A 24,651-nucleotide genomic window follows, 5' to 3' on the forward strand; every position below is an offset into this window, starting at 1 on the left:
TTCCTGCAATTAGTAAAATATGAGAAAAGTACAGGTGTATGAGTTTAGATCCATGCTAAAGATGGAAAGGAGAGAAACAAAGGTCTAGCTCACTCTGGTAGACTGTGCATCAGCCTGAAAAACACAGGTTCCTACTTCCTGTCCCCACTAGGTGCTGTTTAAGTGGCTTCGTAGTTCAGGCTTCTGCAGAAGTGACTGATTCAAGGAACTGAGTACAAGAAGTTTATTCTGGAGGCAATCCTAGGAAACAGTCATGCGGAAGTGGGGAAGCAGCCAGGTAAGGAACATGGCTAGGGAAGGGTTTGTTTTCCAGTAAATGCGCCAAAAATAAGGCTGAATCCTGCTGGGGACACTGGGAGTGAGTGTGGATGTCACAGAGTGTCATGGAATGTCATGGAAAAATTCCATTGGAGGGGTAAGCGGGGAGAGTTTTATGAACTAACTCCCTGTCAGGCACTGAGGATGGGCTGCTGGAGGAAGGGGCGGGGTATCAAGCCTCTGATGCTTCCAGCCACAGGGGCAACTAAGCAGCCTGGTGCAGAGAGACCCTCAGACAGAGACACTGGTTGCGACGGGGTTAAGTCAAGTTGATGAGCTCTGAGGAGCTGTAGGTGGGGGTCATATGGGCAGAGCACCAACCCCAGGTGGACTTACAGATGCTCGTGGGAACTCTCTGTAGTCTTCCTAGTTCAGGAAGATGCCTGGAGATTAAAAGAGAAAAGGTAAAAAAAATAAATAAAAGAAGGAATACTTTGGGCTCCTCTACATGGGCAGGGCAGAGCTGGCACCTTCAATAAGTCTATGCTGTGCTGGGTGGGATTCAGGCTGGAATCAGGCAGATATACCTGCAGCGCAGACATGGACAGGGAAGCCTTGAGTCCAGAGGGGCAGAGCCAGGAGGGGCAGGGAGGGGGAGAAGCAGCAACAGAGCCTTTTTCTTGGTTACTGGGGTAACAGAAGGACAGTGTGAGGCCAGGAGGAACAAGACCAGGTAGACAGGTACTAGGGAGAAGCAGGTATCTGGAGACTGTCAGCAACATCTAGTGAACAGTGCTCGCCAGGCAACAAGCTGATTGCACCCATTTCTCAGCATCAGCTATCTTACTTCTGATGTAAATCATGGGTGCACTGGGCATTTGCACATGCCCTGGGAAGAGTAAAGAGTGTGGAGGGATCAGCATGGACCATACCCACCACAAACAGCCCAGGTGTATGTCCTTTAATTGTTGGTCCATACCATCTTTTTCTGACTTAGAGTACAGCTCATCACCAGTGGCCAAAGCTGTGCCAGTGTTTGTCTGAGTGAACCCCTTGCTCACAAGGAGAATGCACAGTAGAGACATCCAGCCCCATAAATGTTAGACCATCAGCCAGACAGAATCCCTGCAGTGGAAGGTGTTTGACACAAAATGTAAATCAAGATTTTCTCACTCACTGCATAGAGTTCTAAGAAATCCCAAGACAGGAAAGTGTGTCGGCTTGTTCGGGAAGGTAGCAGGCAGAGAATTGCTAGGGGGACTGAGTGGTGACCCAGCTTGGGATAATTTCACCTCCACTTGAAAGGTCAACAGCAGAGGCAAACTTTAAAGTAAAATTAAAAGCCTGGGTGTTTAGCACAAGCGCTGACAATGGAGGAAAGGGTACCGTGTCAGGAGGCTCTTTTCTCCTCCATCCTGCCCCAGAGCCTGGTGGGCTGCAGGCATTGGGGCTTAAAACCAGAACAGAATGTCCTCTTCCCCACCCACGGCCAGCAGATCCACTACCTGATCAGCATCACTTTAATTCCTCTCTTAAAGAACATTTTTGTAGCTCAGAATCCTTCCTAAAGACCTAGGAATCCGATTTGATAGCAAAGTGAGGATTTCATTCAAAGGGAGGCAGATTCGTTGCAGATTTTGAGATGCTCCCAGTGTAAAACCTACCATACATTAGGATGACATAAATTACCCAACAAACACCTCCTCGCTCCCAATCACTTGCTTTACAGATTTTATTATTAAGTTATTGATCTTGCTATTTGCTTCGCTATTGCTTCTATTTGACTCATCCCATAACAAGTGGTCCTGCTAGACTGTAATTCTGCAGTTACAGTGCCTGATACAGTCTGTGTGCAAACTGGCACAAAAGATGTTGAGGGTGACTATTTGTACCAAGTGGTGTTCACAGACAAACCTTTTTTGTTGCTCAAGTTCCTTTTAAGCTGGCTCTGTGCATTTATCTTTTAGCAGAAGCATTTGATTATATGTCCCCTGCTGCTTATTCATTTGCAGTGCGTCTTAGGCCATTTGGAATACCAGTAAAGCCTTGGCAGGATTATATATATTCTAATATTAGCAATGTTCTGTTCCACAAAATGGAGGCCTGAGTCATTTTACTGGAGAAGTGATACCCACCGTTTTTGGTCTCTGTCCCCCTAGCCTAATAAGAGCGCATGATGTACTACAAAGGATGGTGTGCTGGCAGGGAGGTGAGACACTGTGGCACTAGTCTCAGCTCTACCGGGAAGGAACTGGTGGGGAGGGGTGGGCAGGTGCGGGGCTCAGGAAAGGTACTCAGCACCAGACACAGAGCTTGTGCTTGGGACAGGCCAGCACAAACCAGAACCACCTGTCAAGGAAAGCCCGCCAGGCAGAGAGAAGGGAAGGTGTCAGAATACTTGGGTGAGGCCAGAACGTGCTTCACTGAAGAACGAATACAGACACAAGAGACCAGACATGGTTCCAAACCAATGCTGAAATCTGGAGGGAAACAGCTTGAAGCGGGATGCAGTTCCACTATCTGTGTGTTTTCAAGTGAGTCCAGGCCTGAGCCGATGGTGATCTGCAGATCAGGGGTTCAGAGGGCGGAGCGGAAAACAAGGATGGGAGAAAAAGAGATTCACCCTGGTGGAACAGGGCAGGGCTGGGAATCCAGGCCCTAAGGGTAGAGCTGGAGAAATAAGAAAGACAGTGACATGATGTGACATCATTAAGCTAAGGGCATTGACTTCTGGAGCCCTGCCCTCGGGCATGGCTGTGCCACAGCTGTGATGGCCCAGAGGCCTTGGCTCTCAAGGTCACTGGGAACGGGCTAGGGAATCAGGCACCGTGTGTGTCTCCTCTTTGGATTTTCCCTTTGGCAAAATGAACGACTTGGACGAGATCTCAAGGCCTCACGCAAGGACAAACACTTAGTCATTCTGATGATTCTTCGATGCCACCCCTGCATTGTTCAAGGCAAATCAAATCATATTCTGAAAACCCACTCCCGTGGCTTTCCTATTTTAGTGCGTCGGAGCGTGTACGCCAGTTACGGGACCATGGAATTCATTTAAAAGGCACTCTTAAGTTGAACAGTGCTGTAACTGAATCTTTTACTTAGTTTTAGTAAAAACAGAAACTCTACCCTCAGTTACCTGGAAACCAGTTTCCATCAGCTTAATAGTAAGAGCCAGTTCAAAGGATTTAACCAGTTTAAATTGTACAACAGCGATCCATGAAAACACGACAGAAAATGTGAAATGAAAAATGATCTGGAAATTCCTTTCACTAACGAGTTGCTATGGTTTATCATTTAAACAGACGAATATAAAGGAAACAAAATAGTTTATTTCAGACATCCAGAGTTCACACTTGCACCTGCCCTAAGAAAAGAGTGGCGAGAAGAAGCAGGTGTGGATGGCCCGTGACTGAAGGCTACGGGAAGGACCCCGGCTCCAAATCCCTGTGTTGGAGGCTCTTCCACAGGTGATGAGCTCACGTACCTCAGGACCCTGGTGTGGCTGAGGGTCGTGAAGAAGAAAGAACCAGTCCTACGTTAAGCAAAGGCACTGTCTGGAGACCTCCCACAAATCCTTTCGGTTCGTTGAATTGGTGCCTCATTTCCTAAAGGGGGTATTTAAGGCCAGCCCAAATGTCATGACCCTAAGAGGTAACAAAGCACTAACACTATTTGGTGAGCATGTGCTGCACGGCCCCCAGCCTGTGTCAGACTCCGTGTGAAGGGCCGAGCCCGCCCAGGCAGTCAGAGCAGCAGCCCGGGCCTCGGGGGGCCTTCCGTCCAGGGGGCGCCTAACAAGGTCCCCGCTGACCTGAGCGGAAAGCGGCCTGGAGAAGGCGGCACAGGAGCACCTGAGGCAGAGGAAGGGGCGCTGGGTGAAACAGAAGGAGCCAGATGTGAGTGGCTGGCCCTCTCCAGGCTTGGCTTCTTGGGGGTGGCGGCAGGGCATCGGCTGCACTGGGACAACCTGGCCCAGGGGCGAGAGCACAGATTCGGAGGCAAGTAACATCCCTGTTCTACATTCTTCTGTGAATCTGCAATACAAGGCTACTTCCCTCACAGGGTGGGTGTGAGGACTAAAGTGAGATATGCATGAGAAAACAGTATAGATGCCTCACATGCTATTTTCATTTTTACTAAGATGGAAGCTTCTCGAAAGAGGAGCAAGAAGCCAAAATGACAAACTTGACCACTTGGCCTCCCCGGGCCTTGCTTAGCCTGGCTGGAACAAGGGACTGTCACCAGCTGGCAGACCCCCAGCTCTGTCTTTCCTGCAACAGTCAGGGACCATCACGGGCACAGGAGACTACCTGGGACACTCCAGCAACACCCAGAAAACAAGAGTTCTCTTGGTCGCTGGAAGTCTGTCAACATGGGCATGGGACATGGAGAGTTCTAAACACCACAGGGACTCCTGACAGGCCACATCAATCCTGAGATGAAGTAAAGGACCTCCTCTTTCTCCAAGCTTCAGCCCTGCAGTGCTAAACCACAGAAATAATGCCGTCTCTGCCGGCCCCATCCAAGGTACTTCTGTGTCTACTCTGGTGGGAGACACTTTCTGTGACTAGTGGTCCTTTGGCCCCTGTGTCCTACAGACACTCGAGGCTCATGAAAAACACCAGTTTGCCACTGGCCCTGATGTTGAATTCCTTTGGGGAAGTTGTCTGCTAAGCCCTGCTCACACTGCCTCTTGTTGCTTGGGCTCCACAGAATCCTGTGCTTTTCTTGGGTGGTGCACTGCCAGGACTCGTGTGTGTGTCTGCTCCGGACTGAACTGCATCCTCCCAAATTCATACACTGGAGCCCTAACTCCATGTGAAGATATTTGGAGATGGGTCCTATGGGGGTAATTAAGATTAGATGAGGTCATAAGAGTGAGGTCCTGTGGGTGAAACTGCAACATTTCCAGAATATCTCACCCGGCTTTGGTGCATCTGCGTACCCTCAGGGGTGGAGAGAAGTTCATCTCCATGTCAGTGGGCAATGACCTGGGCATCTGAGAGCATGTCTGAACCTGAGAGGTTAAGTGGGGGTGGGGGGGTGGGGGGACAGATGGCCCTGGACTTCAGTTTCTAAGCAATAAATGAGTTTTAAACTTTATTTCTCTCTTTGACTGATTTCAGGTTTTACAGGTATTTTGTCCCGGGATTTCCTCTCCCCAGACTTACAGGTCCTAATCTAATAGGGTCAGTGGTCTTAGAAAAGGAAGAGAGAGAGAAATCTCTTTCCTTGCACATGCACCAGGAAAGGCCGTGTGAGGAAACAGCGAGATGGCAGCCGTCTGAAGGCTGCATGAGAGCCCTCACCACAGCCCAGCCATGTTTGGCACCTGATTTTGGGCTTCCAGACTCCAGAACTGTGAGCAAATTAATTTCTGTTTAAGTCCCAGCCCAAGCTAAGACAGTGTCCACCTTTCTCACCAAATTATAAACTCCTTAAATGTACAGAACACAGTCTATTTGCCTTTGTTGACCAGCCTCTAGTGCCCTTAATCCTTAAGAAATGCTTCTTGATTAAGGGAATGTTTGCTTGACTGATTAGCTGTGAATATATATCAAAGCACTCATAGATTCTTCTCAGATCTCAATACCCAAAATCCATTTTTTTCACCAATTGCTGAAGAGACAAAGCAGCAAGGGCTGGTTGAGCCTAGTGGTCACTCAAGCCATCAACAAAACACTAACTGTGGACCTCCCCTGGGCCAGGCTGCACCCCCCATCCTCCTGCTGAGGACGTGTCTGTGAAGAAAATGGACAGAGTCCCTGCCCCAAGGAGTTTATACACTGGGGGACAGAAACAGATATTAAACATGAGAAATCTGATAATTGAAGATACTTCCGAATGCTGTGAAGATGTGAAACAAGGAATATGGCAGGAAGGATGGAATAGGCACTGCCTTCCTAGACTGCTGAGAAGAATCTCTCTGAAAAGGTGGCATTTCAGTTCAACCTGGATAATGATAAAGTGGCAGCCAAGTGAAGATCCAGCGAAGAGAATTCCAGGCAGTAGGAACAGCAACTGCAGAGGCTCTGAGAATGGAACAAGCTTGATGGGTCTGTGGACAGAAAACCAGCAGCAAGAGCCCGAAGAGGAGAAGATTGGAGGGAGGGAGAGAGGTGGGAAGGCAGGGGTCAGACTGGGGCAACTTCAGAGGCTCTGATAACAAATTTGAGTTTTATTCAGTTACAGTGGGAAGCCGCTGGAGATGTTTTTAGCAGGAATGTTTAATAAACCAACTTACGATTTAGAAATACAACTCTGACTGACCTGCGGAAGAGGAAGAGCACCGAGAAGACTGTGGCCTGGGTCTGGGAGAGCTGACTGGCCTGACTAGGGTGTTTGTGGTGGAGGTGGTTTAAAATGGCCAGATGATTGGAGTGTATTTCAGAGTAGAGAAAACTGGATTTATGGGTGGATAAAATGTGAAGTTGGAGGGAGAGAAAGGACTCAATACCGACTCTTGTCAAGGTGTTTGGCGTAAGTGACTGCATGGGAGTGATACCGTTTAATAATGCAGAAAGTTGGGTTGGCAGCAGTGTGTGGTGGGGAGTGAATGGGTCACCTGAGACGTGTTAAGGTTAAAACACAAATTAGACTCACGTGCATGTGTATCCACAGTCAGGGGATACACCAGTGTAGAACTTAAGAAAGGAGCTACAGATAGATCGATAGATCTGTCAGTCATCAGTATAAGGGCAAGACTTGAAGCCGGGGCCTAGGGAAGAGCATCAAGGGAGAATGTATAGATGGAAAAAAGTAGAAGTGGGGAAGTTGGGGTTCCTATGACCAGAATGCTCACTGAACTTAAACCACTTGATGATGTAACTGGCCTGTTGCTGGGCTGCTACTTCCACACCTTTAGGCAATAAGCTATTGTTGCGCTATATACAGAGCTCGGCCCAGTGTTCTGGGAGAAGGCAGAGACGCTAGCGCTTGACCTACTGCCAGGAGAACAAGCCCCATAAACCCTTTCATCCCAAAGAACGTTTGCTGTCATTTTCTTTGGTCACATTGAATTCATTGTGAACTTGCCCGGGGCTGAAACCCATTGGCAAGACAATTGGCCAAGTCAACAGGGTTCATTGTTGACCAAGGGAAAAGACAGGCTGCCCCTGTGAATGGGGGGACAGCAGATTGTCCTGCAATGGGCATGTGGTCTGAGGTGGCTTGTCACCTAGAAGACCGTGCCCCATCCCAGGACTGGAGGCAAGTGGAGGTGACACCTGAGGCAGTATGGATAGCCCTAGGCAAAGTAAGTAGGTCCTTTGAGAGACAGAGTGCCCATGAGGCAGCAGGGACTGTGGGTTGGCTGCTTCTCACAGTATTAAAGAAGTCTACAGAAGAGAAGGACATGCTCCTCAAAAATACCCAAGAAATGGAGGCACGAGAACACGAGCTACAAAACTTCTGTGGATTCCCTGAAGAAGGAAATGGCATTGATGCGAGAAGAGGCAGCACGAGTACACCCACAGCAAGGTGCCATTGAAGAGGTAAAAGATTCCTTACAGAATGAGACGGCAGCACTGCCAGGTGCTCTGAAGGAGGAAGAGGCCATCAAGGAAAAAGATGAACTCCTGAGGGAAGCACAGGCGGAGGTGACACAAGAATGCCAGCTGCGAAGCATTGAGCTGAGAAATAAAGACCCAGCAGCTGAAAGTTCCCCAAGGAGAGGAACATCCCCCTCCCCAGGTTGGGGAGCACTCTATGCCCCACCCCTATACTCAGGCTGAGCTGGTGGATTTGGGCTCCCAGTTTAGGCAGAAGCCCTCAGAGTCAATATCAGCTTGGCTCCTGCATCTGTGGGACTTAGGGGTGGATGGAATTGTTCTGTCGGGATCAGAGATGGGAAAGCTGTCTTCCCTGACAGTGCAGCCCGCCTTGAGGCAGGGATTGCAAAATGCACATCAAACCCCAGGGAGTTGCTCCCTCCTCGAATGGCTTATAGCTGCACTTCATGCTGTGTGGCCCAATCCGGGTGATCTGCCATCCTCTCCTGTTAGATGGCAGATGTATGCTGAGTTCCAACAGGTGTTACAAGAGCTCGGCATAAGAAGTGCCATCTATAGTCCAGACAATTATGGCCCAGATGAAGAGATCTTCACTACTGGGATGAGAAATATCATGTTTCAAAGGTCTCCCACATCCCTCTTTGGGTCTCTAGTGGCCATTCTTTCCCCTCACTTAGGGCAGCCCATAAGCAAGGTGACACGTACAGTAGCAGACTTAGGAGAGGCAGAAGCAATGAGAACATGGAAAGAAATAAGACAGACCTGTTACTCACAGGAAGAATTTAAAGGGCTCCATGAAGGTCACGAGGACCCAGATGTGGGTTGATTTAATACGGGCAGGAGCAGATGGAAGGAATTTAGATGGGAAGTCATACACGATTTTACTAGAGCTATGGCAACAGCTGAAACCAGAGCAGCAGCTCCAGCCATTAAAACCAAAGAGGCAGAGGTCAGAGACAGAGCCACAAGTCCAGCCTGTGTGTTTGCAAGACTTCCTGCTGGAGAACGAGCCAACCTCACCTGAGCCCACACAGGGAGGAGACTGGGAAACACAGTTTGACTGAGGGAAAGGTCAAGGTATCTGCCCTGAGGGACCAGGGGGGGCCCGGAGGCCACATGTTGAAATAGTTATCCATCGGTCCCCAGTGAACATACAACGTGTCCTGGCTCTGGTGGACACTGGGGCTGAATGTTCACTGATTCATGGTAACCCTGAGCAGTTCCCCGGGACCCCCACTATCATAGATGGATATGGTGGGGGGGAAGGCTATCAGGGTGAAAAAGCCCAAATCCCTTTGGAAATAGGGCATCTACCCCCAAAAGAGTATACTGTGTATATATCTCCTATACCTGAGTGTATTTTGGGGATTGACATCCTGCAGGGTCTATGGTTGCAGACCACTGCAGGTGAGTTCAGACTGAGAGTACGTGTGGTGAAGGTAGTTCTGAGGGGACATGCTAGGCACCCACCCATAGTTTTGCCTGTACATTGGTGGGTGACTAATACCAAACAATACAAACTTCCTGGAGGGCATAAAGAGATTGGAGAAACTCTCCAGAAGCTGGAAAAGGTGGGTATTATAAAGCCCATCCATAGTCCTTTCAATTCCCCAGTGTGGCCAGTAAAAAAGCCAGATGGTTCCTGGCATATGACTGTGGATTACAGAGAACTGAATAAAGTCATACCCCCCATGCATGCTGCTGCCCCTGTATTGCAGGCCTGATGGATACTCTCAGCCATGACCTAGGAACATACCATTATGTGGTCGATCTTGCTAATGCCTTCTTTTCCATTGACATTGAGCAGGAAAGTCAGGAACAGTTTGCCTTCATGTGGGAAGGATGGCAATGGACTTTCACCATCCTCCCACAGCCCCACATAGCCCAGGACTTGGCTACCTGCAAGAAACTGCCAACGGTGCGCCTATACCATTATACTGATGATGTCATGCTCACATCCGATTCTCTTGCAGATCTAGAAAGTGCAGCACCTAGATGGCTCCAACATCTACAGGAGAAAGGATGGGCTGTGAACAGCACCAAGGTTCAGGGACCTAGTTTGTCTGTCAAATTCTTGGGGGTCGTCTGGTCAGGTAAGACCAAAGTTATACCAGAAGCAGTTATAGACAAAGTCCAGGCCTTTCCTACCCCCACAACTGTAGCATTGCTACAGGAGTTTCTGGGTCTTCTAGGCTACTGGAGAGTGTTTATCCCACACTTGGCACAAATTTTGAAGCCCTTATACCGGCTGGTATGAAAGGGCATCAGGTGGGACTGGGATGAGATATGTGCATCTGCTTTTATTACAACAAAACGGGCAGTCAAGGCCATGCAGGCCTTGAGTGTGATAGACCCATCAAGGCCCTGTGAGCTGGACATTCATGTGACTGAAGATGGTTATGGCTGGGGTCTCTGCCAGTGGCTTGAACAAACTTGCCAACCCACTGGATTCTGGTCACAACTCTGGAAAGGGGCAGAGGTATGATACACTTTGATAGAAAAAAACAACTGGCTGCCATGTATCATGCCTTGCTGGCTATAGAAACCATCACAGGAATGGCCCCTATAAAGGTAATAACCACATATCAAAGGAGTGAAAATATGATATACTAGACCTGAGGGGACCCCCTTCCTGCTACAGTCCCATCACAGGACCACTCTCTTGCATGCATCCTACCTGATGGACAAGACTGGACCCCAAAGCCAAGGAGTGGTATGGCACAAACACCCACACTAGCCAAGTGGGGTGCTTACCTATAGCAGCACAGTGCCCTCTCTAGTAGCCCCTTGAGTGAAGAACTCCAAAGGCTTATTGGGGCCAGTGACACATACCAGTGTAAAGCAGGAAGAATTTGCTTTTGAACCATTAGTAGCAGAGAGTGCCTATAGGGAGGGAAGAGCTCCTATACCCGAAGATGCATGGTACACAGATGGCTCCAGCTGTGGGCAGCCCCCAAAATGGAGGGCCATAGCTTTCCATCCTAAGACTGAGACAATATGAATGGAAGATGGTGAGGGGAAGAGCAGCCAATGGGCAGAGCTGCAGGCTGTGTGGCTTGTGATCAGCCAGGAGCCCTCCCCTAGAGTTGTCTGCACTGACAGCTGGGCTGTCTACTGGGGCTTGACCCTGTGGCTACCCACCCGGTACCATGCCAACTGGCTGGTTGGTCACTGACCCCATTGGGGGCAAGAATTGAGGCAAGTCTTATGGGCCTGTGGTCAGACTAAAATACTTACAGTTTACCATGTGACAGGTCATTTGCCACTGGCATCCCCAGGAAATGATGAAGCAGATAAATTGGCCCAGATACGTTGGTTAGAAGGAAAGCCTGCCTCTGATGTAGCCCAATGGTTTACATCAGCGTTTGTTGCATGCAGGGCAAAAGACAATGTGGGCTGTAGTGCATCGGTGGGGCTTGCCTTTGACCTTTGAAGAAGTTAGTAGAGCCCAGCAGGAGTGCGTCATGTGCTCCAAAAGGGACTTACACGGAGTTCCACAGCAACATGGGACAATAGCTAAGGGGCCTATACCCTTCATCAGGTGGCAGATAAACTATATTGGGCCTCTACCTGTGTCAGAAGGATATCAGTATGCCATGACTTGTGTGGACACAGCTACTGGACTTCTGGTTGCTTTTCCTACCTGTTGTGCAGAGCAGCAGGTGACCAAAAGAGGCCTGGAGCGTCTTTTGCTGCCTATGGTCGACCACAGGTGATTGAGAGTGATCAGGGCACCCATTTTACTGGACATGCACTGCAAGAATGGGTACGACAGCTGGGAATCAAATGGAAGTTTCATGTGCCATACAATCCTACCACAGCAGGCATGATAGAGAGGCACAATGGCTTGTTAAAATCCGGACTAAAGTCAGATACCAATAATCTGTGAGGATGGTCAGTTTGCTTATGGACCATACTACGGCATTTGAATGAGACCCTGAAAGGGAGCCCTGAGCCCAGTAGACATGTTAACACATATGGCTGCGTCCCCCATACAACTGCAAGTACAAACCAAGGAAGAATCACTGAAGCCGAGGTTTGGCCACCAGAATAACATCTTGCTGCGAGCACCAACTGCACTGAACCCTGGAGACTCCATTGAGTGGATGTGGCCTTGGACCTTTCAACACATGAACCAACGATGGCTGGCTCTCCTGGCACCTTGGGGACAAGGCCTGGAAGCTGGCCTCCTGTGTATTCCTGGAATGACAGCAGAGTGGCCGCCAAAGGTCACAGTAGTATATCCTGAATGGCCAGAAGGTAAGAGCATCTTACCAGGGAGTTTTGTTTTACCATTATGGCCAGTGCATGCACCTCCACTAGCACTATATATAGACCCTTCAGTAACCCCCATGGGGAAAGGAGTAAAAGTATGGTATACTAGACCTGGAAGGGACCCCCTTCCTGCTACAGTCCTATCACAGGACCACTTGCTTGCATGCATCCTACCTGATGGACAAGATTTGCCTATGTTGGTGTCATTAAAACATGTGTCATCACCTCTAAGGTCTTTGTGGATTGAGAACTTCCTCTGGCTTGAGAATTATTATAATTTTTGTTATTATGAACCTCCTCTGGCTTGCGGACTATTATAATTTTTGTTACCTGTATTGAAATCTTGTATCTTAATTTTTATTATTTTCTCTAAGTTGTAGTTATCCTCTGTTGCTGTTGTGGAATATGGTTACAGTGCTCCAGCTTTCTCACACAGGGACCATTGCAGAAGATTGAAAGCGTGTAGATTGTAAGGCGAGAATCCTGGAGGGTTGGAGTGTGGGGAAGTTGAGGTTCCTATGGCCAGGATCCTCACTGAACTGAAACCACCTGATGATGTAACTGGCCTGTTGCTAGGCTACCGCTTCCACACCTTTAGGCAATAAGCTATTATTGCACTCTACAGAGAGCTCTGCCCAGTGCTCTGGGCTGAGGCAGAGACACCAATGCTCTACCTACTGCTGTGAGAACAAGCCGGGTGATAAACCCTTTCACCCCAAAGAACATTCGTGTCATTTTCTTTGGTCACATTGAATCCATAGCAAACTTGCCCGGAGCTGAAACCCATTGGCAAGACAATAGATGATAAGGATAAGTAAAGCCTTGGGGCACTTCAATTTCTAGGATCAGATATGCAAGAAGACAGTCAGGGAGTCTTAGAAGGTGCAGCTAGTGAGGAGGAAAACCAGGGAAGGGTGGTATCCCAGACACCAATAGGAAATACAAATGTTTCCAGTTGAGTTAGCTCAGTATTCTGACAAAATTGGAATACATTAGCTGCTTTCTAGGAATTAGAAAAGATTTTAGACTTCCAGTGAGGAAATCGAAGGAAAAAAAATTCCCTAAGGATATATAACTCATCTGTGTACAGGGCCAACAGTCTCTACGACCAAAATCACTTGCTGCCTGCCTGCACTGCATCCTTGACTTTTGACCTGTCCCCCATGTCCCCTCACATGCCACCTTCCCTGCCACAATGTCAAGGATAATGAAATTCGGGACCTTTGAGGAATGGCAAGCTGGTTGCCCGAGGACCTCTTTGTGACTGAGTTCTGTACCCAGGACATTGTCTCCAGAATAAACCAGATCTTTACCCCGCCAGTGTTAACTCAGGCCTCTGTGACTGATGGGAAACGTCCAGGTGTGTTTAGAGTTAAGAGGGGGCCAAGCTGCAGATCACTAACAGGAGGTGCTGGGCGGTCAGGCACCGCGAAGACAAAAAGGCTATCAAAGAAAGCCAGGAAAGGTGCCGGGGTGGGGGAGCTGGGGAGAGCCACTTACAGCTGCTGCCTTCCACACGGAGAGCCACAATGGGCTGCATTTCGAATTTCAGTAAAAGCAGTATAGAATGAGGAGCTACAGGATTATCTATTGATAAACTAAATTTTCAAACCAAATTTTAAAGCATAAGACCCTGTGAAGCTTTTCCTAATTACCTCACTCTGAATTATTCATTCCCCATGCAGTTTTCCCAAACCTGTTTATAAAACTCACATAGTTCTTATTTACCTTTGTACCTATCTTCCCCACTGAACTGTCCCCGGTCTAGCAGATGGTCAATAAGCTATTATTGAACCAATAATAAACAGCTAATGGGTCAGGAGATTTGAAATCTGGTTTGTCCTTGAAAAACTGAGACATTCATTCCCTTTAAGAATACTTCTGTGGAATATTGCACAGAGAGAGGCTGAGATTTTCAAGGGCATTAAACACACTAAAGAATGTATCACCACATTATATAACCAGAATGTTTAAGAACCAGATGGGGAAAATGTGATACAGGGATGCACAGGGGGACTGAGGTCTGAGTTAGGAGCTAAGGAAGGATTTTGTTAATTTGTCATGGCCTCAGGTTTAGGTGGTTTTCCTCACCGGAGTCTAAACATTCTGATCAAAGGAAAGGAGGTGAAGAGCGCCAGGTGGCTGCAGGTTACAGCCTGTCTGAGGGCTGTAAATATAAGAGGCAAGGGAACTGAGAGTACAGATACACCGAAGACAGGGACCCGTTGACAGCAAGGCTAAATAAGAATGAAATGAACACAGGAGAGAGTTAATAAAGTGGTGATACATGGATCAAAGGGCCAAAGGTCGTAACGCTGAAAAGTAAAATTTTTGGAAGGTTTATCATGCACCACCTCTCAGGCTAAGCATTCCATATACATTATTTCATTTCATAATAATCTGATGAAGTATCCACTCTGACTTTCTCTATTATATGCTCAGAGAAGTTGAGTAAATTATCCAAGGTCATACTGCTAATCAATGGTAGAGCTAGAAGGACTCATCCCACTCATCTACTATATTGTAAGACCACATGGAGAACAGTTCTAGTAGAATTAAGAAGCCATTTGGAGTTTACAAAGCCGTGGTCGAGGCATGAAATTTTGGATGGAAAGGAGAAATTGCTGGCGGGGGTAACAGAAAGATCTAAAAGCTGGTAGCTGATAACACAGACTCGAGGCAAGATGATTACTAATGTGAGGCAAAGAGGTGGGAATTTGGAAATGTTGTTAGTAAACTTGGAGGATGCCGAGGTTGCTTCTGGGTTCCCTGAAATTTAGAGAGAATGAAGGGAAGAAGTAACCATGAGGGGAAATGTCAATAGAGTCACTGTTGCTTGGAATCTAAATATATATTATAAAGACACCTCATACTATGGACATAAAGATTGTATTTCTGTGGAAAAGCACATGTAAGTATAAGGTTTACTTGAGAAAGTCTTACTCTCCTTCTTCCTTTGCAATCTCACTTCTCTCTACTTCCCTTCAAAAATCTCATTTTCAGCACTTAATGATTCACTGCTCTGTATGAAACATTTCTTATCGCTCACATTGGTTCCTCCATTTGGAATGTCCAACCCTCTACTGCATTTATGCAAATTCTTTCTTGTCTGGACCAAATTCCACATCCTACACAAAGATTTTCTTCCTTCTTCAAACAAAAATATATGCTACTTGTTCTAAAAAATCCCCAACATGTTTACTTGTATTTCAAATGCCCATTCTGGCTTTCATAATTACTGCCATAATGAGAAAACCAGAGTTCATATTCATTGAGAACATAATTCCTACCAGGCTTAGAATGAATCTCTAAGTAGATTATGTTCTCTGAAGTTTCTACATACCTTATGTAGAAGATAATTGGCATCAGTTCCATTTTATAGGTAAAGAAACTGAGGGTCAGAGGGGTTAAGTGACTTGCCCAAGTTCACACAACCAAATGGTAGGAGATCCAGTATTCAAACATAGGCATTGTGATACTTATTATTAATCTTGTATTCAGCCTCTGTAGTATACCAACTATATGTACAGATTTACACAAGTGGATTGTGCTTCCTCAAGAGTCAGTACAGAGTTAGACCTGAGTCTAATTCAGCTTTGCATCTCCTTAAGTGCCTATGACGTTGTTTTGCCCATATCAGCCTGTGTGAAGATACTGAAGGAGGGGATCAATGAATCTGGTGTACACTATTTAATAAGGAAAATTTCATTTCTGAGCATGTAAATAATTGTGAAAGAGGGTAAATTATTGGAAGAAAATAGACTTAGGAAGCGAGGATTAACCAGTGATGGCAGAATAGGGGAAAAATGGGGCTGCCAGTGGTATATGGATCATGAATGTTAAGGAGAACTGAGGCGCAGCAGTGCTACAATACCATCACCATCACCTCTGTTAATGCCTGCATGTGAGTGAATGCACCTGTGCAAATGTTCATGGAGTCACCTTCTTACACTTAACAGTTTGATTTTTCTTTTTTTAATTTTATTTTTTATCTTATTTCCTTACTACCTCACCAATACACACCTGACAATGCATTTATTATTTATTCCAAAAAATGAGTAATGTTAAAAAAGATAATCTACATTGATACATAATTTGTGTTAAGTCAAAGCCTTTATTTTTCTAAATTAAGTGCTTGCAATCAAGGCAGGTGGTGATACTAGATTGACTGACAGCAAAAGAAGGAGATGAAACATGCTTTTACAATAACATTTTTTTAAAAGCTTCCTTGTATATATGTATACGTGCAGGTATTTATATGTATGCACATGAAAATCAAATGCACACATGGCCCATGATCACTATGTGTAACTCTGGGTATCTGAGGTTAGTCTCAAAACTGTTTTGCATAGATGTTATGGAAACAAGAATATAATAGAAACATGTTGTTTCTGGATAACTATATATTGACAGCCATGTGTGCAATTTAAATTTTCTAGAAGCCACAGTAAAAAAAGTAAGCAAGATAGAAGTTAATTTTAATAATGTATTTTATTTTACCCAATATATCTAAAATACTGACATTTCAACATATAACTAATACCAAATGTTAATGAGAAATGTACATTATTTTCAAGTATCCAACAGCCACCTGTGGCTAGTGGTTATCTCATTTGATGGTGCCATACTGGAATGTTAGAGTTAGAAAGGTCCATAGGAATCATGCACTTCAACGCTATTCTTTTACAGATTAGACACTATGGATCAGAAACGTTGAGTAACTCATCTAATTCCACTCAGTTCTAATGCAAAATATTCTCAGTTCCCCTTTCTGGCCTGTTCTCTTAATTATATGTTTGAATGGAAGCATTGGGATTATAGTCTTTTAAACTTCCTGACACGGAAGGAACATAATTGTGCCATGCGGTTGAAATCTCTCATTTCACAAATGACACACTAGGAAGGAAAGGGTTTCCTGCTGCAAGCTGTTGGATAAGAAATCTGAGGCCCCACTCGGGAATTCCTGCCTAGAACTTTCTTGAACCCACGACTGGGCTGACTCCCTAACCTTGAGCTTATGACGATTAATTCCTCAGTTCAAGATGAATATTTCATCTTCAAACATGCGGCCCAAACCTTCTGTATGTCTTTGCATAAGAGCCAAGCTCTTCCTTTATCTGAAACTAGATTTCTGTGCACATCCAGTTCTTCCCAAGTTAAACCACCCCAAGGAAACCTTTCCTACTGTGTCCAACTAATAAAATAGAACCAAGCGTTTCTGAGATTCTATTTAGAGGGCTGTCTAGTGGTTGAACAGATGGCCCCGCAAATTCCTGGGGTGGAATACTGAGTCTCTGATGTCTTGGATACCAGCTTTGCAGAGCTCATTTTTAGATATAGGAATTGCTGGAAGAAAGACGGTCAGGCACACAAAGCTTCCTCAGGAGTGAGATGCAGGGAAGGGTTTGGAAAAAGAGAAAACCTTTTTTCCTAGAACTAAGTGGACAAAAATCATACCCAGTCAAAAGGGAGAACTCCATGACAGCAAGCGCCTATCCCGTCTGGCACACTGAGTGTGTGCAGTAAGTTAACTGCTTCCCTTCCCCTTTAACTGAAATTGAAATGGAATCCATACCACAACACTATCATGTCAAGTGTGAGTACACATGAGAAATACAGAAAGGAGACAGTTGATGAATTACAGGCTGAGGTTGTACGCAGTCGTATTTGTTTCCTAAGATTGCCATGACAAATAATTACAAACTGCATGGTGTGAAACTGCCACAGTTGGGAGGCTCAGAGCAGGAAATCAAAGTATCAGTGGAGTCACACCTCTGAAGGTCCCGAGGACAAGCCCTTCCTCGCCTCCTCCAGCTTCCGGTGGCTCCTGACACTCCTTGGCTTATGGTTCACCCAACTCCAGTCTCTGCCTTGTCTTCCCATGGCCTTCTTTTCTGGGTCTCTTTTTCCTTCTTCTGTCTCTTCTAAGAATATGCATCACAGGGTTTAAGGCCCACCCTGATCCAAGATGATCCCATCTCAAGAGCTTGCCTTCACTACATCTGTGATTCTAAGTCGGGTCACAGGTCTGAGGGTCTGGGTGGAGATACCTTTCAGGGTCACAATTCAACCCACTAGAGTGATGTATTGTCCTTGTTTATTATGTTCTTACATCTGTGATGGTATTATTTTTACATTATCAATTGGTAATAAGCAGAAGAGAAAATAGTATGATTTTTGAAAAAAATCTATACAACTGTTTGAAGAGGATGATTTCCTGCCCTGGGCAGGGGCAAAAGGGGAGGAATGAGCAAGGGACCAATAGATGGAACATTATCTAAAGGGTCTACTTAAATATTAGGTACAACTTAGCTTTAAATGTCATTGGACTGAACAAAGTTAATTTCTTTTTGGCCCAACAGTGGTTAGAAATGAATGTAAAAGAGTCTGTAGGTTTAGATAAACAAAAGAACATCCTTTCTTAATGCATCTAAGCACAGTGAAGATGAATGTCTTTACCCAGGCCTTGTCCCCTTAAATAGCTGGGGAAAAATACTTTCTATTTGCTGTCACCTCTAAGAAATTATCTTTCACAGCCAGAAACACTCTTTTTAGCACCAATCCTAGAGAAAGATTATTTCCACATCCTCAGTTTCACCCAGAACTTTAGAAGTAAGCCAGGGCAATAATGTTATGCATCAAGCAGTCATTCTGCATGTAATTAAGAGGCTCTTGAAGTTCTAATTCTGAATGAAGGGAGCAGGGCAGGGGATGTACATGGTTCACACACAAAGGTTTCCTTTCTGGGGGAATTATTCAGCATGGTGATCCTAAGCTCAATTGCCTTCTCTGCATTCTTAACACCTTCAAATCACTTTACAAAAAAACAACTCAAACATCAATAATCTCACACAATTAACTTGGGTATAACAGCTTCTAAGGAATAGAGCCATCCACACAGTTATAGCAATGATACTGATGTATGATTTATTCTGCAATCTAGTTCCTTGAAGATTCTGATGAGTCCATTACACACATCCCTTCAGCACCTTGCACATCATTTGCAGTATATTAATTTGTACACATTCGTAGAGGTTTCTGAGTCCAATTTCTAGAGTCTGGTCATATTCTCTACTTTGTCTCACCATTTACATAGTGGATGATCTTCTCAAAGGCCAGGGCAGCAGTCTCCCAGCTGTCCATGTGTGAACTGCTCAGCTATGAACACAGATAACTAAATTCCTAAAAATCTCCCAAGCAGCAGAGAGTTGTTCTAGGTTTTCTCTCCCAATCCCGTATGAAGCATTGCCATTTGTATGATTTCTGAGAAGACCACTAAACCAAGGTGCAGACAAGGGAGAAGTGGCTTGGGAAGTGACTTTCAATACATCCTCAGCATTACTTTCTCCAGGGACCTGAACACAAGCAGTGAGGATGCCTAGGGAGTTTCTCTCTGCTCCCTTCTACCTTCCTTTCTGCTTCCTCTTCCCTCCCCCGATGACCCCCTGCTGCTTTCTCCATTTTCTGTGACTTCTTTCTCTCCCTCCCCTTCATTCACACCCTACCACTCACACATCCACACCCACAATCAGCCTCATACCCAGGCGTACCATGCTTGCAAGATACCCCCTCTTCTGGCAAAGCCACCAAAACCCCCATTGCTTGGTCCTAGAGGTGCATGAAATATTTCTTTAAGGTAGTTCCCACTGAAAGAGTGGCTGCAGTGTTGCCGAAAAAGTACCGGACGTCCCTCTGGGTTCTGGGTTTGAATCCTAGCTCTATCGTTGACTAACTCTGTGGCCTTGAAGAACTGCTCAGCATCTTCAATGACTTCCTCATGACCTTCGGTGTCATGACCATGAAAAGGCTCCTGAAAACATTCTCAACTGCAGGCTAAGTGACTCACAGACATAGCCTTCATGCAAGCATTCTGAAAAGCAATGTTTAAAAGGAGAGCTTATTAAGTCAAACAGAGAGCTTAAACTGTCATTAACTAGTAAAGTTTGAAAGGAGGAAAAACTGAGGTCTGAGTCATTTTGGTAGCCCCCATCACTGCCTACCAGAGAAGAGTCAGTGGCTTGGGCCCTTTACTAAAGACTGCTGTAAAATGCATTGTGCAGAATGGTGAGAAACTCCAGCAATCCAAATTCAGGACACTTACACAAGGCCTGTGATTACTCAAAGGCATGTCTCAAAGTGTCATTGCTTTTGCGTTTAATGGACACGAGAAAATCCCTTAGTAGAAATCTAAGTGTGCAAACACACACAGGTGCATGCACGCACACACACACACACACACATACACACACACACACACACACACACTCTGTATGCCTCTTCTTCTGGAGAAACAGGCTTACACTCACAGAACTGATTACAATCAAAAAACCAACTCTGCCGAGCAATAGAGGTTGAAGCATGCTGTGCAAAATCTTTCAGTTGGGGGAAAAAACAGCATTTTTGACATAACGTCAAACAGTTGCCTGAGTCCTGTGCACATCCATCCTTTTTTTTAAGCCCATGCTCAATTTATTCCAACAATCAAAAAATCGAAATTGCCTTGCAATGTGGGGTTTTTTTTTTGGTGTTCAGAAGGTCAGCTCTAAATGCCTGCACATTTCTTCAGCTGCCTTCCATTATTGTTTCAGGAAAATAAACAACAACTTAGAAGAGGAGGATAATTTGCTGTGCCAGCTAACACTTCGTGGGTTATAAGAAGAGAAAAACGGGGGCAAATCATAAGCGATATAACCTAGAGGAGCTCATAATTAAATAGTGGAGCCCCAGGCACCCACAAGCAACCCCAGAAAGTGAATCAACGGGTAGAGAAGAGTTTGCATCTCAGAGAATCAAGTACCCACCTAACAGGGACCTCTCAGGAACTGAAGAATTTTTATGAGGGATCGGGGCCCTAGGATCAATTTTAATTTCACTGAATTCATAAGACACAATTGCCAAGTTTTTTAATGAAAACCTTTCATCTTTCTAACAAACACCTCCCTCCAGAGGGAGTCAGGGCACCTTTTTCTGATCTGAGAGCTGCCAAATGCAAAACTAGGTAACCTTAAAAAGTAATTGCTTCTTTAGCTGAGGCTCAAATGTGTAGTTTCTGAGAAAATAACCACCTTCAGAAGTTCCCAAAAGGGGAAAGACAATCTTAGTCTCAAATATAAAAAATAATGAAGCAGATTTAAACAACAACAACAAAAGAACAATTCTGCAATTCCCATGAGGGTACAAAGAACTCAGGAAATGTCTTCTCTGCCTTGGAGTTATATTTCTCAGCCAAATGATGGGAGTAGGAGAAGGGGTCGGAAGCAACGCTACAGGAATATGACCAAAATAAAATAGCAAAATCCTTTCCAGATTATTCTCAGAACAGAACCGATTTTAGAAAGACAATAAACCTCAACAGTTATGGGAGTTGCTGAATGCCAAATCAGAATGAAAGACAATGAGGCTGATTCAGATGTGAAGAGGCCGACATCCCCCTAAACGTGTGATTTCTATATCTGAGTCTCTGAACCAACCGAGGTCTGGATAAAGTGACTTAAAACAAGATGTTAACATGCAATTCCTCAGGGTCATGCACCTACCACTCCCCATCTCCCCAAAAAGGGAGAGATTGATGAGACTCAGCCAGAGAATTACTAAAATTAAATTTTAGAAGCATAAATCCCCCAATGCCATATTAACATAATTATTAGATGGGTCATTTACTTCAATACAATAAAAGCTGTGCACAGAAATAGCCAGTGAGATAATTCAGGCCATGATAACATCCTGGACAAAGAACTGCCTTTCAGAACACCTGAATTTGGATGGCGCAGTCCTGTCTTTCCAGACTCACCATGACTCCATACCAGTCCCTGGGAGGCCATACCAGTCCCTGGGAGTGAGTGGAGTAATATACACCATGACTCTGTAACTTGGGGCGGTGTCAGAAAGATGTTCATGACAACAGCAATAACAACAGATCTTTGATTTGTCTTTACGCTCATTTCATAGGAGATAAGAGTCTTTGATTGCACAGCTGAAGTAAGGGTTCCAAAGTGCCTCAGCTAGGAGGAAATCCACAGGGTCTCTTCCACAGTAAAGGCAACTACTGATCAGACATGAGAATGCATGTGTTATAAAGAGCAAAGGGCAGAGCATTAGAGGAAGAGCTTCTGCAGGACAGGGCATCAGAGGAAACAAGTGATAGCATGTGAATCAAACTCCACCCACTTCCCAATTTTGCATTTTTTCAGGCTCAGGAAAAGTTTCTGGTGTTTGCAGAAAATGGAGCATAAACAAGAGCATCAGTTTGGATTGCTATTAAATAGGGACACACTAAGTAAATGTATAATGTACCTGAAGGATTAAAAAATGATAATGAACAGAAGGCGCATTATAAATACTAAGCACAACAGGAAAGCTTAGATGAGTTCAGTCCAGTACACACTGGTGATGAGCCCCGTGTGTGACTGTCAAGTCATTTTATAATAATGGAATGATTCATTTCAGTCAAGTAAGCTCGTACTATTCCTGTAGTCTGCTCCACGCAGACAGACTGAAGGCATCCCCCTGCCACCCAACTCTCAGGTCTATGACCTGGCCCTGCTCTTCTTAGGCTGGGCAGACCTTAGTTATGGTGTAGACTCACGCCTCCCACTGGGCATGGAGAAACACGGGTCTGGCCATTCTCTAATGCCACGTCCTGCTCAGCTCTACTCTTTTCCCTGACTAGATTCCTTGTCTATAACTGCTTACATCTAGACGGGAAACTCGGGGATACGGAAGCTGCCGTCTGGTAAAGGAATGGGATGGAGATAGTCTGCAAGAGGAGCCAGGCTCTGCACCCCCCGGCCCACAGGAGAGCACCAGGGATACGTCTTGGGCCGTGATTCTCGAGTTCCAGAATTTCTACTGTGCTGGTCCTGGAGGTTTTCTAACAACCCTCTACAGAGTTGGAATGGAAAGACACAACCCCGTTTCTCTGGGTTCAATCCACATAAAGTTGGATTTTCCCAAATAACTCTTCCTATAGAAAATAAGGAGGGGAAGGGGAGAGTGAAGGAAGGCAAGCACACACACACACACACACGGATGAAATTATAAAAACCTGTATCTAAGCTCCTGCTCACCTGGGTCTAACCCTCATAGCTTTGATGGCAAGTGCTTGTCTCAAACAATTGGATTTTATTATTTAAAAAAAAATTTATATATTATACATATGTATACCTATATATGCATATATTTCATACATATGCATGTGTTTTAGACAAATATGGGATTATGAAATAATTCTATATTACTGCATAACAGAAGGATCCAGGAAAGGACTCAAGGGAGACGGGAGTTTCAAAAAGGGAAAAAGTGACAAGCTAACACAAGTTACTTCCTTCCCCTGACACTTGTCTTTCCCTGTTACCCATCCTAATGGAAAACTGTTTGCAGAGGCTGCACAGGCTAGGAGGGTGGTTCATAAGAACCCACTGTGTGCACATAATAAGTGATACTTGAAGAGGCGCAGCTATGAAGTGGCCCAGCAATGACTCCTCCTTGATTGCACAGGTGCAGTAATAGTGCTTCATTATTCCATTATTCCACGAGCTACCTCTCTTTCTATGGTTCTTATCACAAAGATGGAACAATCACTTTTGCTAATGAGCAACTCACAAAAGCATTTTCTTTTCTTTCTTTTTTTTTCTTTTTTTTTGATACCAAGTTTAGTTTATTGCCAAGCAATTTTTTAAAAAAATTTTAAAGCTTTATCAGAGGTTTGTCTTGGTACTTCTGGGAAGTTCTTGTTTGGAAAAAAAACCTGTAAGAAGTTTTTCTCAGTTTAATTCACTCTTCGAGAAAGGGTGGCACATTTCACAAAAGCAACCAGAAAGCGGAACGCATGTGACTTGCTTGAGAACTCAACCTTTTCAAGACAAACTTTTAAAATATTTTAAGAAATGACTAAGGTTAGCTCAGTCCCAATAAGGATGACTCTGTAAATGTGCTAAATATTCTAGTGCCTCTAGACCTGTATGTCTAGGTGGCAGATAAACTAATCTCCCCACAGAGAAAAGGATAGCAAATGCTAGAAATGGACAAAATTGATATAAAAACCTTTCAAAAGGAAAGATGAGATGCATGAGGTGTTGATGTCACCATATAATGGAAAACAAGTCAGACTTTAAGTGGAAAAACATTTACCTTTATTTTGTTTTTCAAATCTTGTTAGAGAAATAGGAACGTGGTAAAAACTCAGAAATATTTGTTTACATCCTTTAAACATCTCAACAATTTGCACAGATATTAATTATTTTTTTTAAAAAACAGTGTTGTGGCTTTACTCTCTATTTTAAAATGATTTTGCATATTTGGGGATCTTGGACAGCCGAAACTGATGCTGTAAAATTGCAAAGAAACTGTTTCTCCTTCTAAGATGGTCTTTTTATTCTACTGAAATTCAAACTTTGAGAGATATTTTGTACTGAAGAATTAGGCATGCTGTTCAGTTTATCCACTTTAGCAAATAAAAATACATGCCACTTGGTTCAATGTACATTTTGGATAAACAGCAAATAGTTTTTATAGTATAGTTTTTAAGTATAGTAGAGTTTTATAAAACTATAGTATAGTCTTTAAGTAATAGTTTAATAAGTATATCCCACATATTACATACTTGTAC

At 44.8% G+C, this 24,651-nt stretch overlaps 1 protein-coding gene across 4 annotated transcripts in view; it reads right to left on the bottom strand.

Annotated features, from left to right (window-relative positions):
• ZMAT4 (zinc finger matrin-type 4) overlaps positions 1–24,651 on the bottom strand; it is a 323,506-nt gene that overhangs the window by 62,894 nt on the left and 235,961 nt on the right. Inside the window, exon 6 of one of the 4 annotated variants that reach the window (XM_017680834.3) lies at positions 655–701. The exons of the other annotated variants lie outside the window; for them this stretch is intronic. Within the exon in view, the coding sequence (XP_017536323.1) occupies positions 685–701 (17 nt within the window). The 3' untranslated portion in view covers positions 655–684. The remainder of the gene's footprint in view (positions 1–654; positions 702–24,651) is intronic. 4 annotated transcript variants of the gene reach the window in all.

The sequence above is a fragment of the Manis javanica genome, chromosome 12, assembly GCF_040802235.1.
Source record: "Manis javanica isolate MJ-LG chromosome 12, MJ_LKY, whole genome shotgun sequence".
Taxonomy (NCBI): domain Eukaryota; kingdom Metazoa; phylum Chordata; class Mammalia; order Pholidota; family Manidae; genus Manis; species Manis javanica.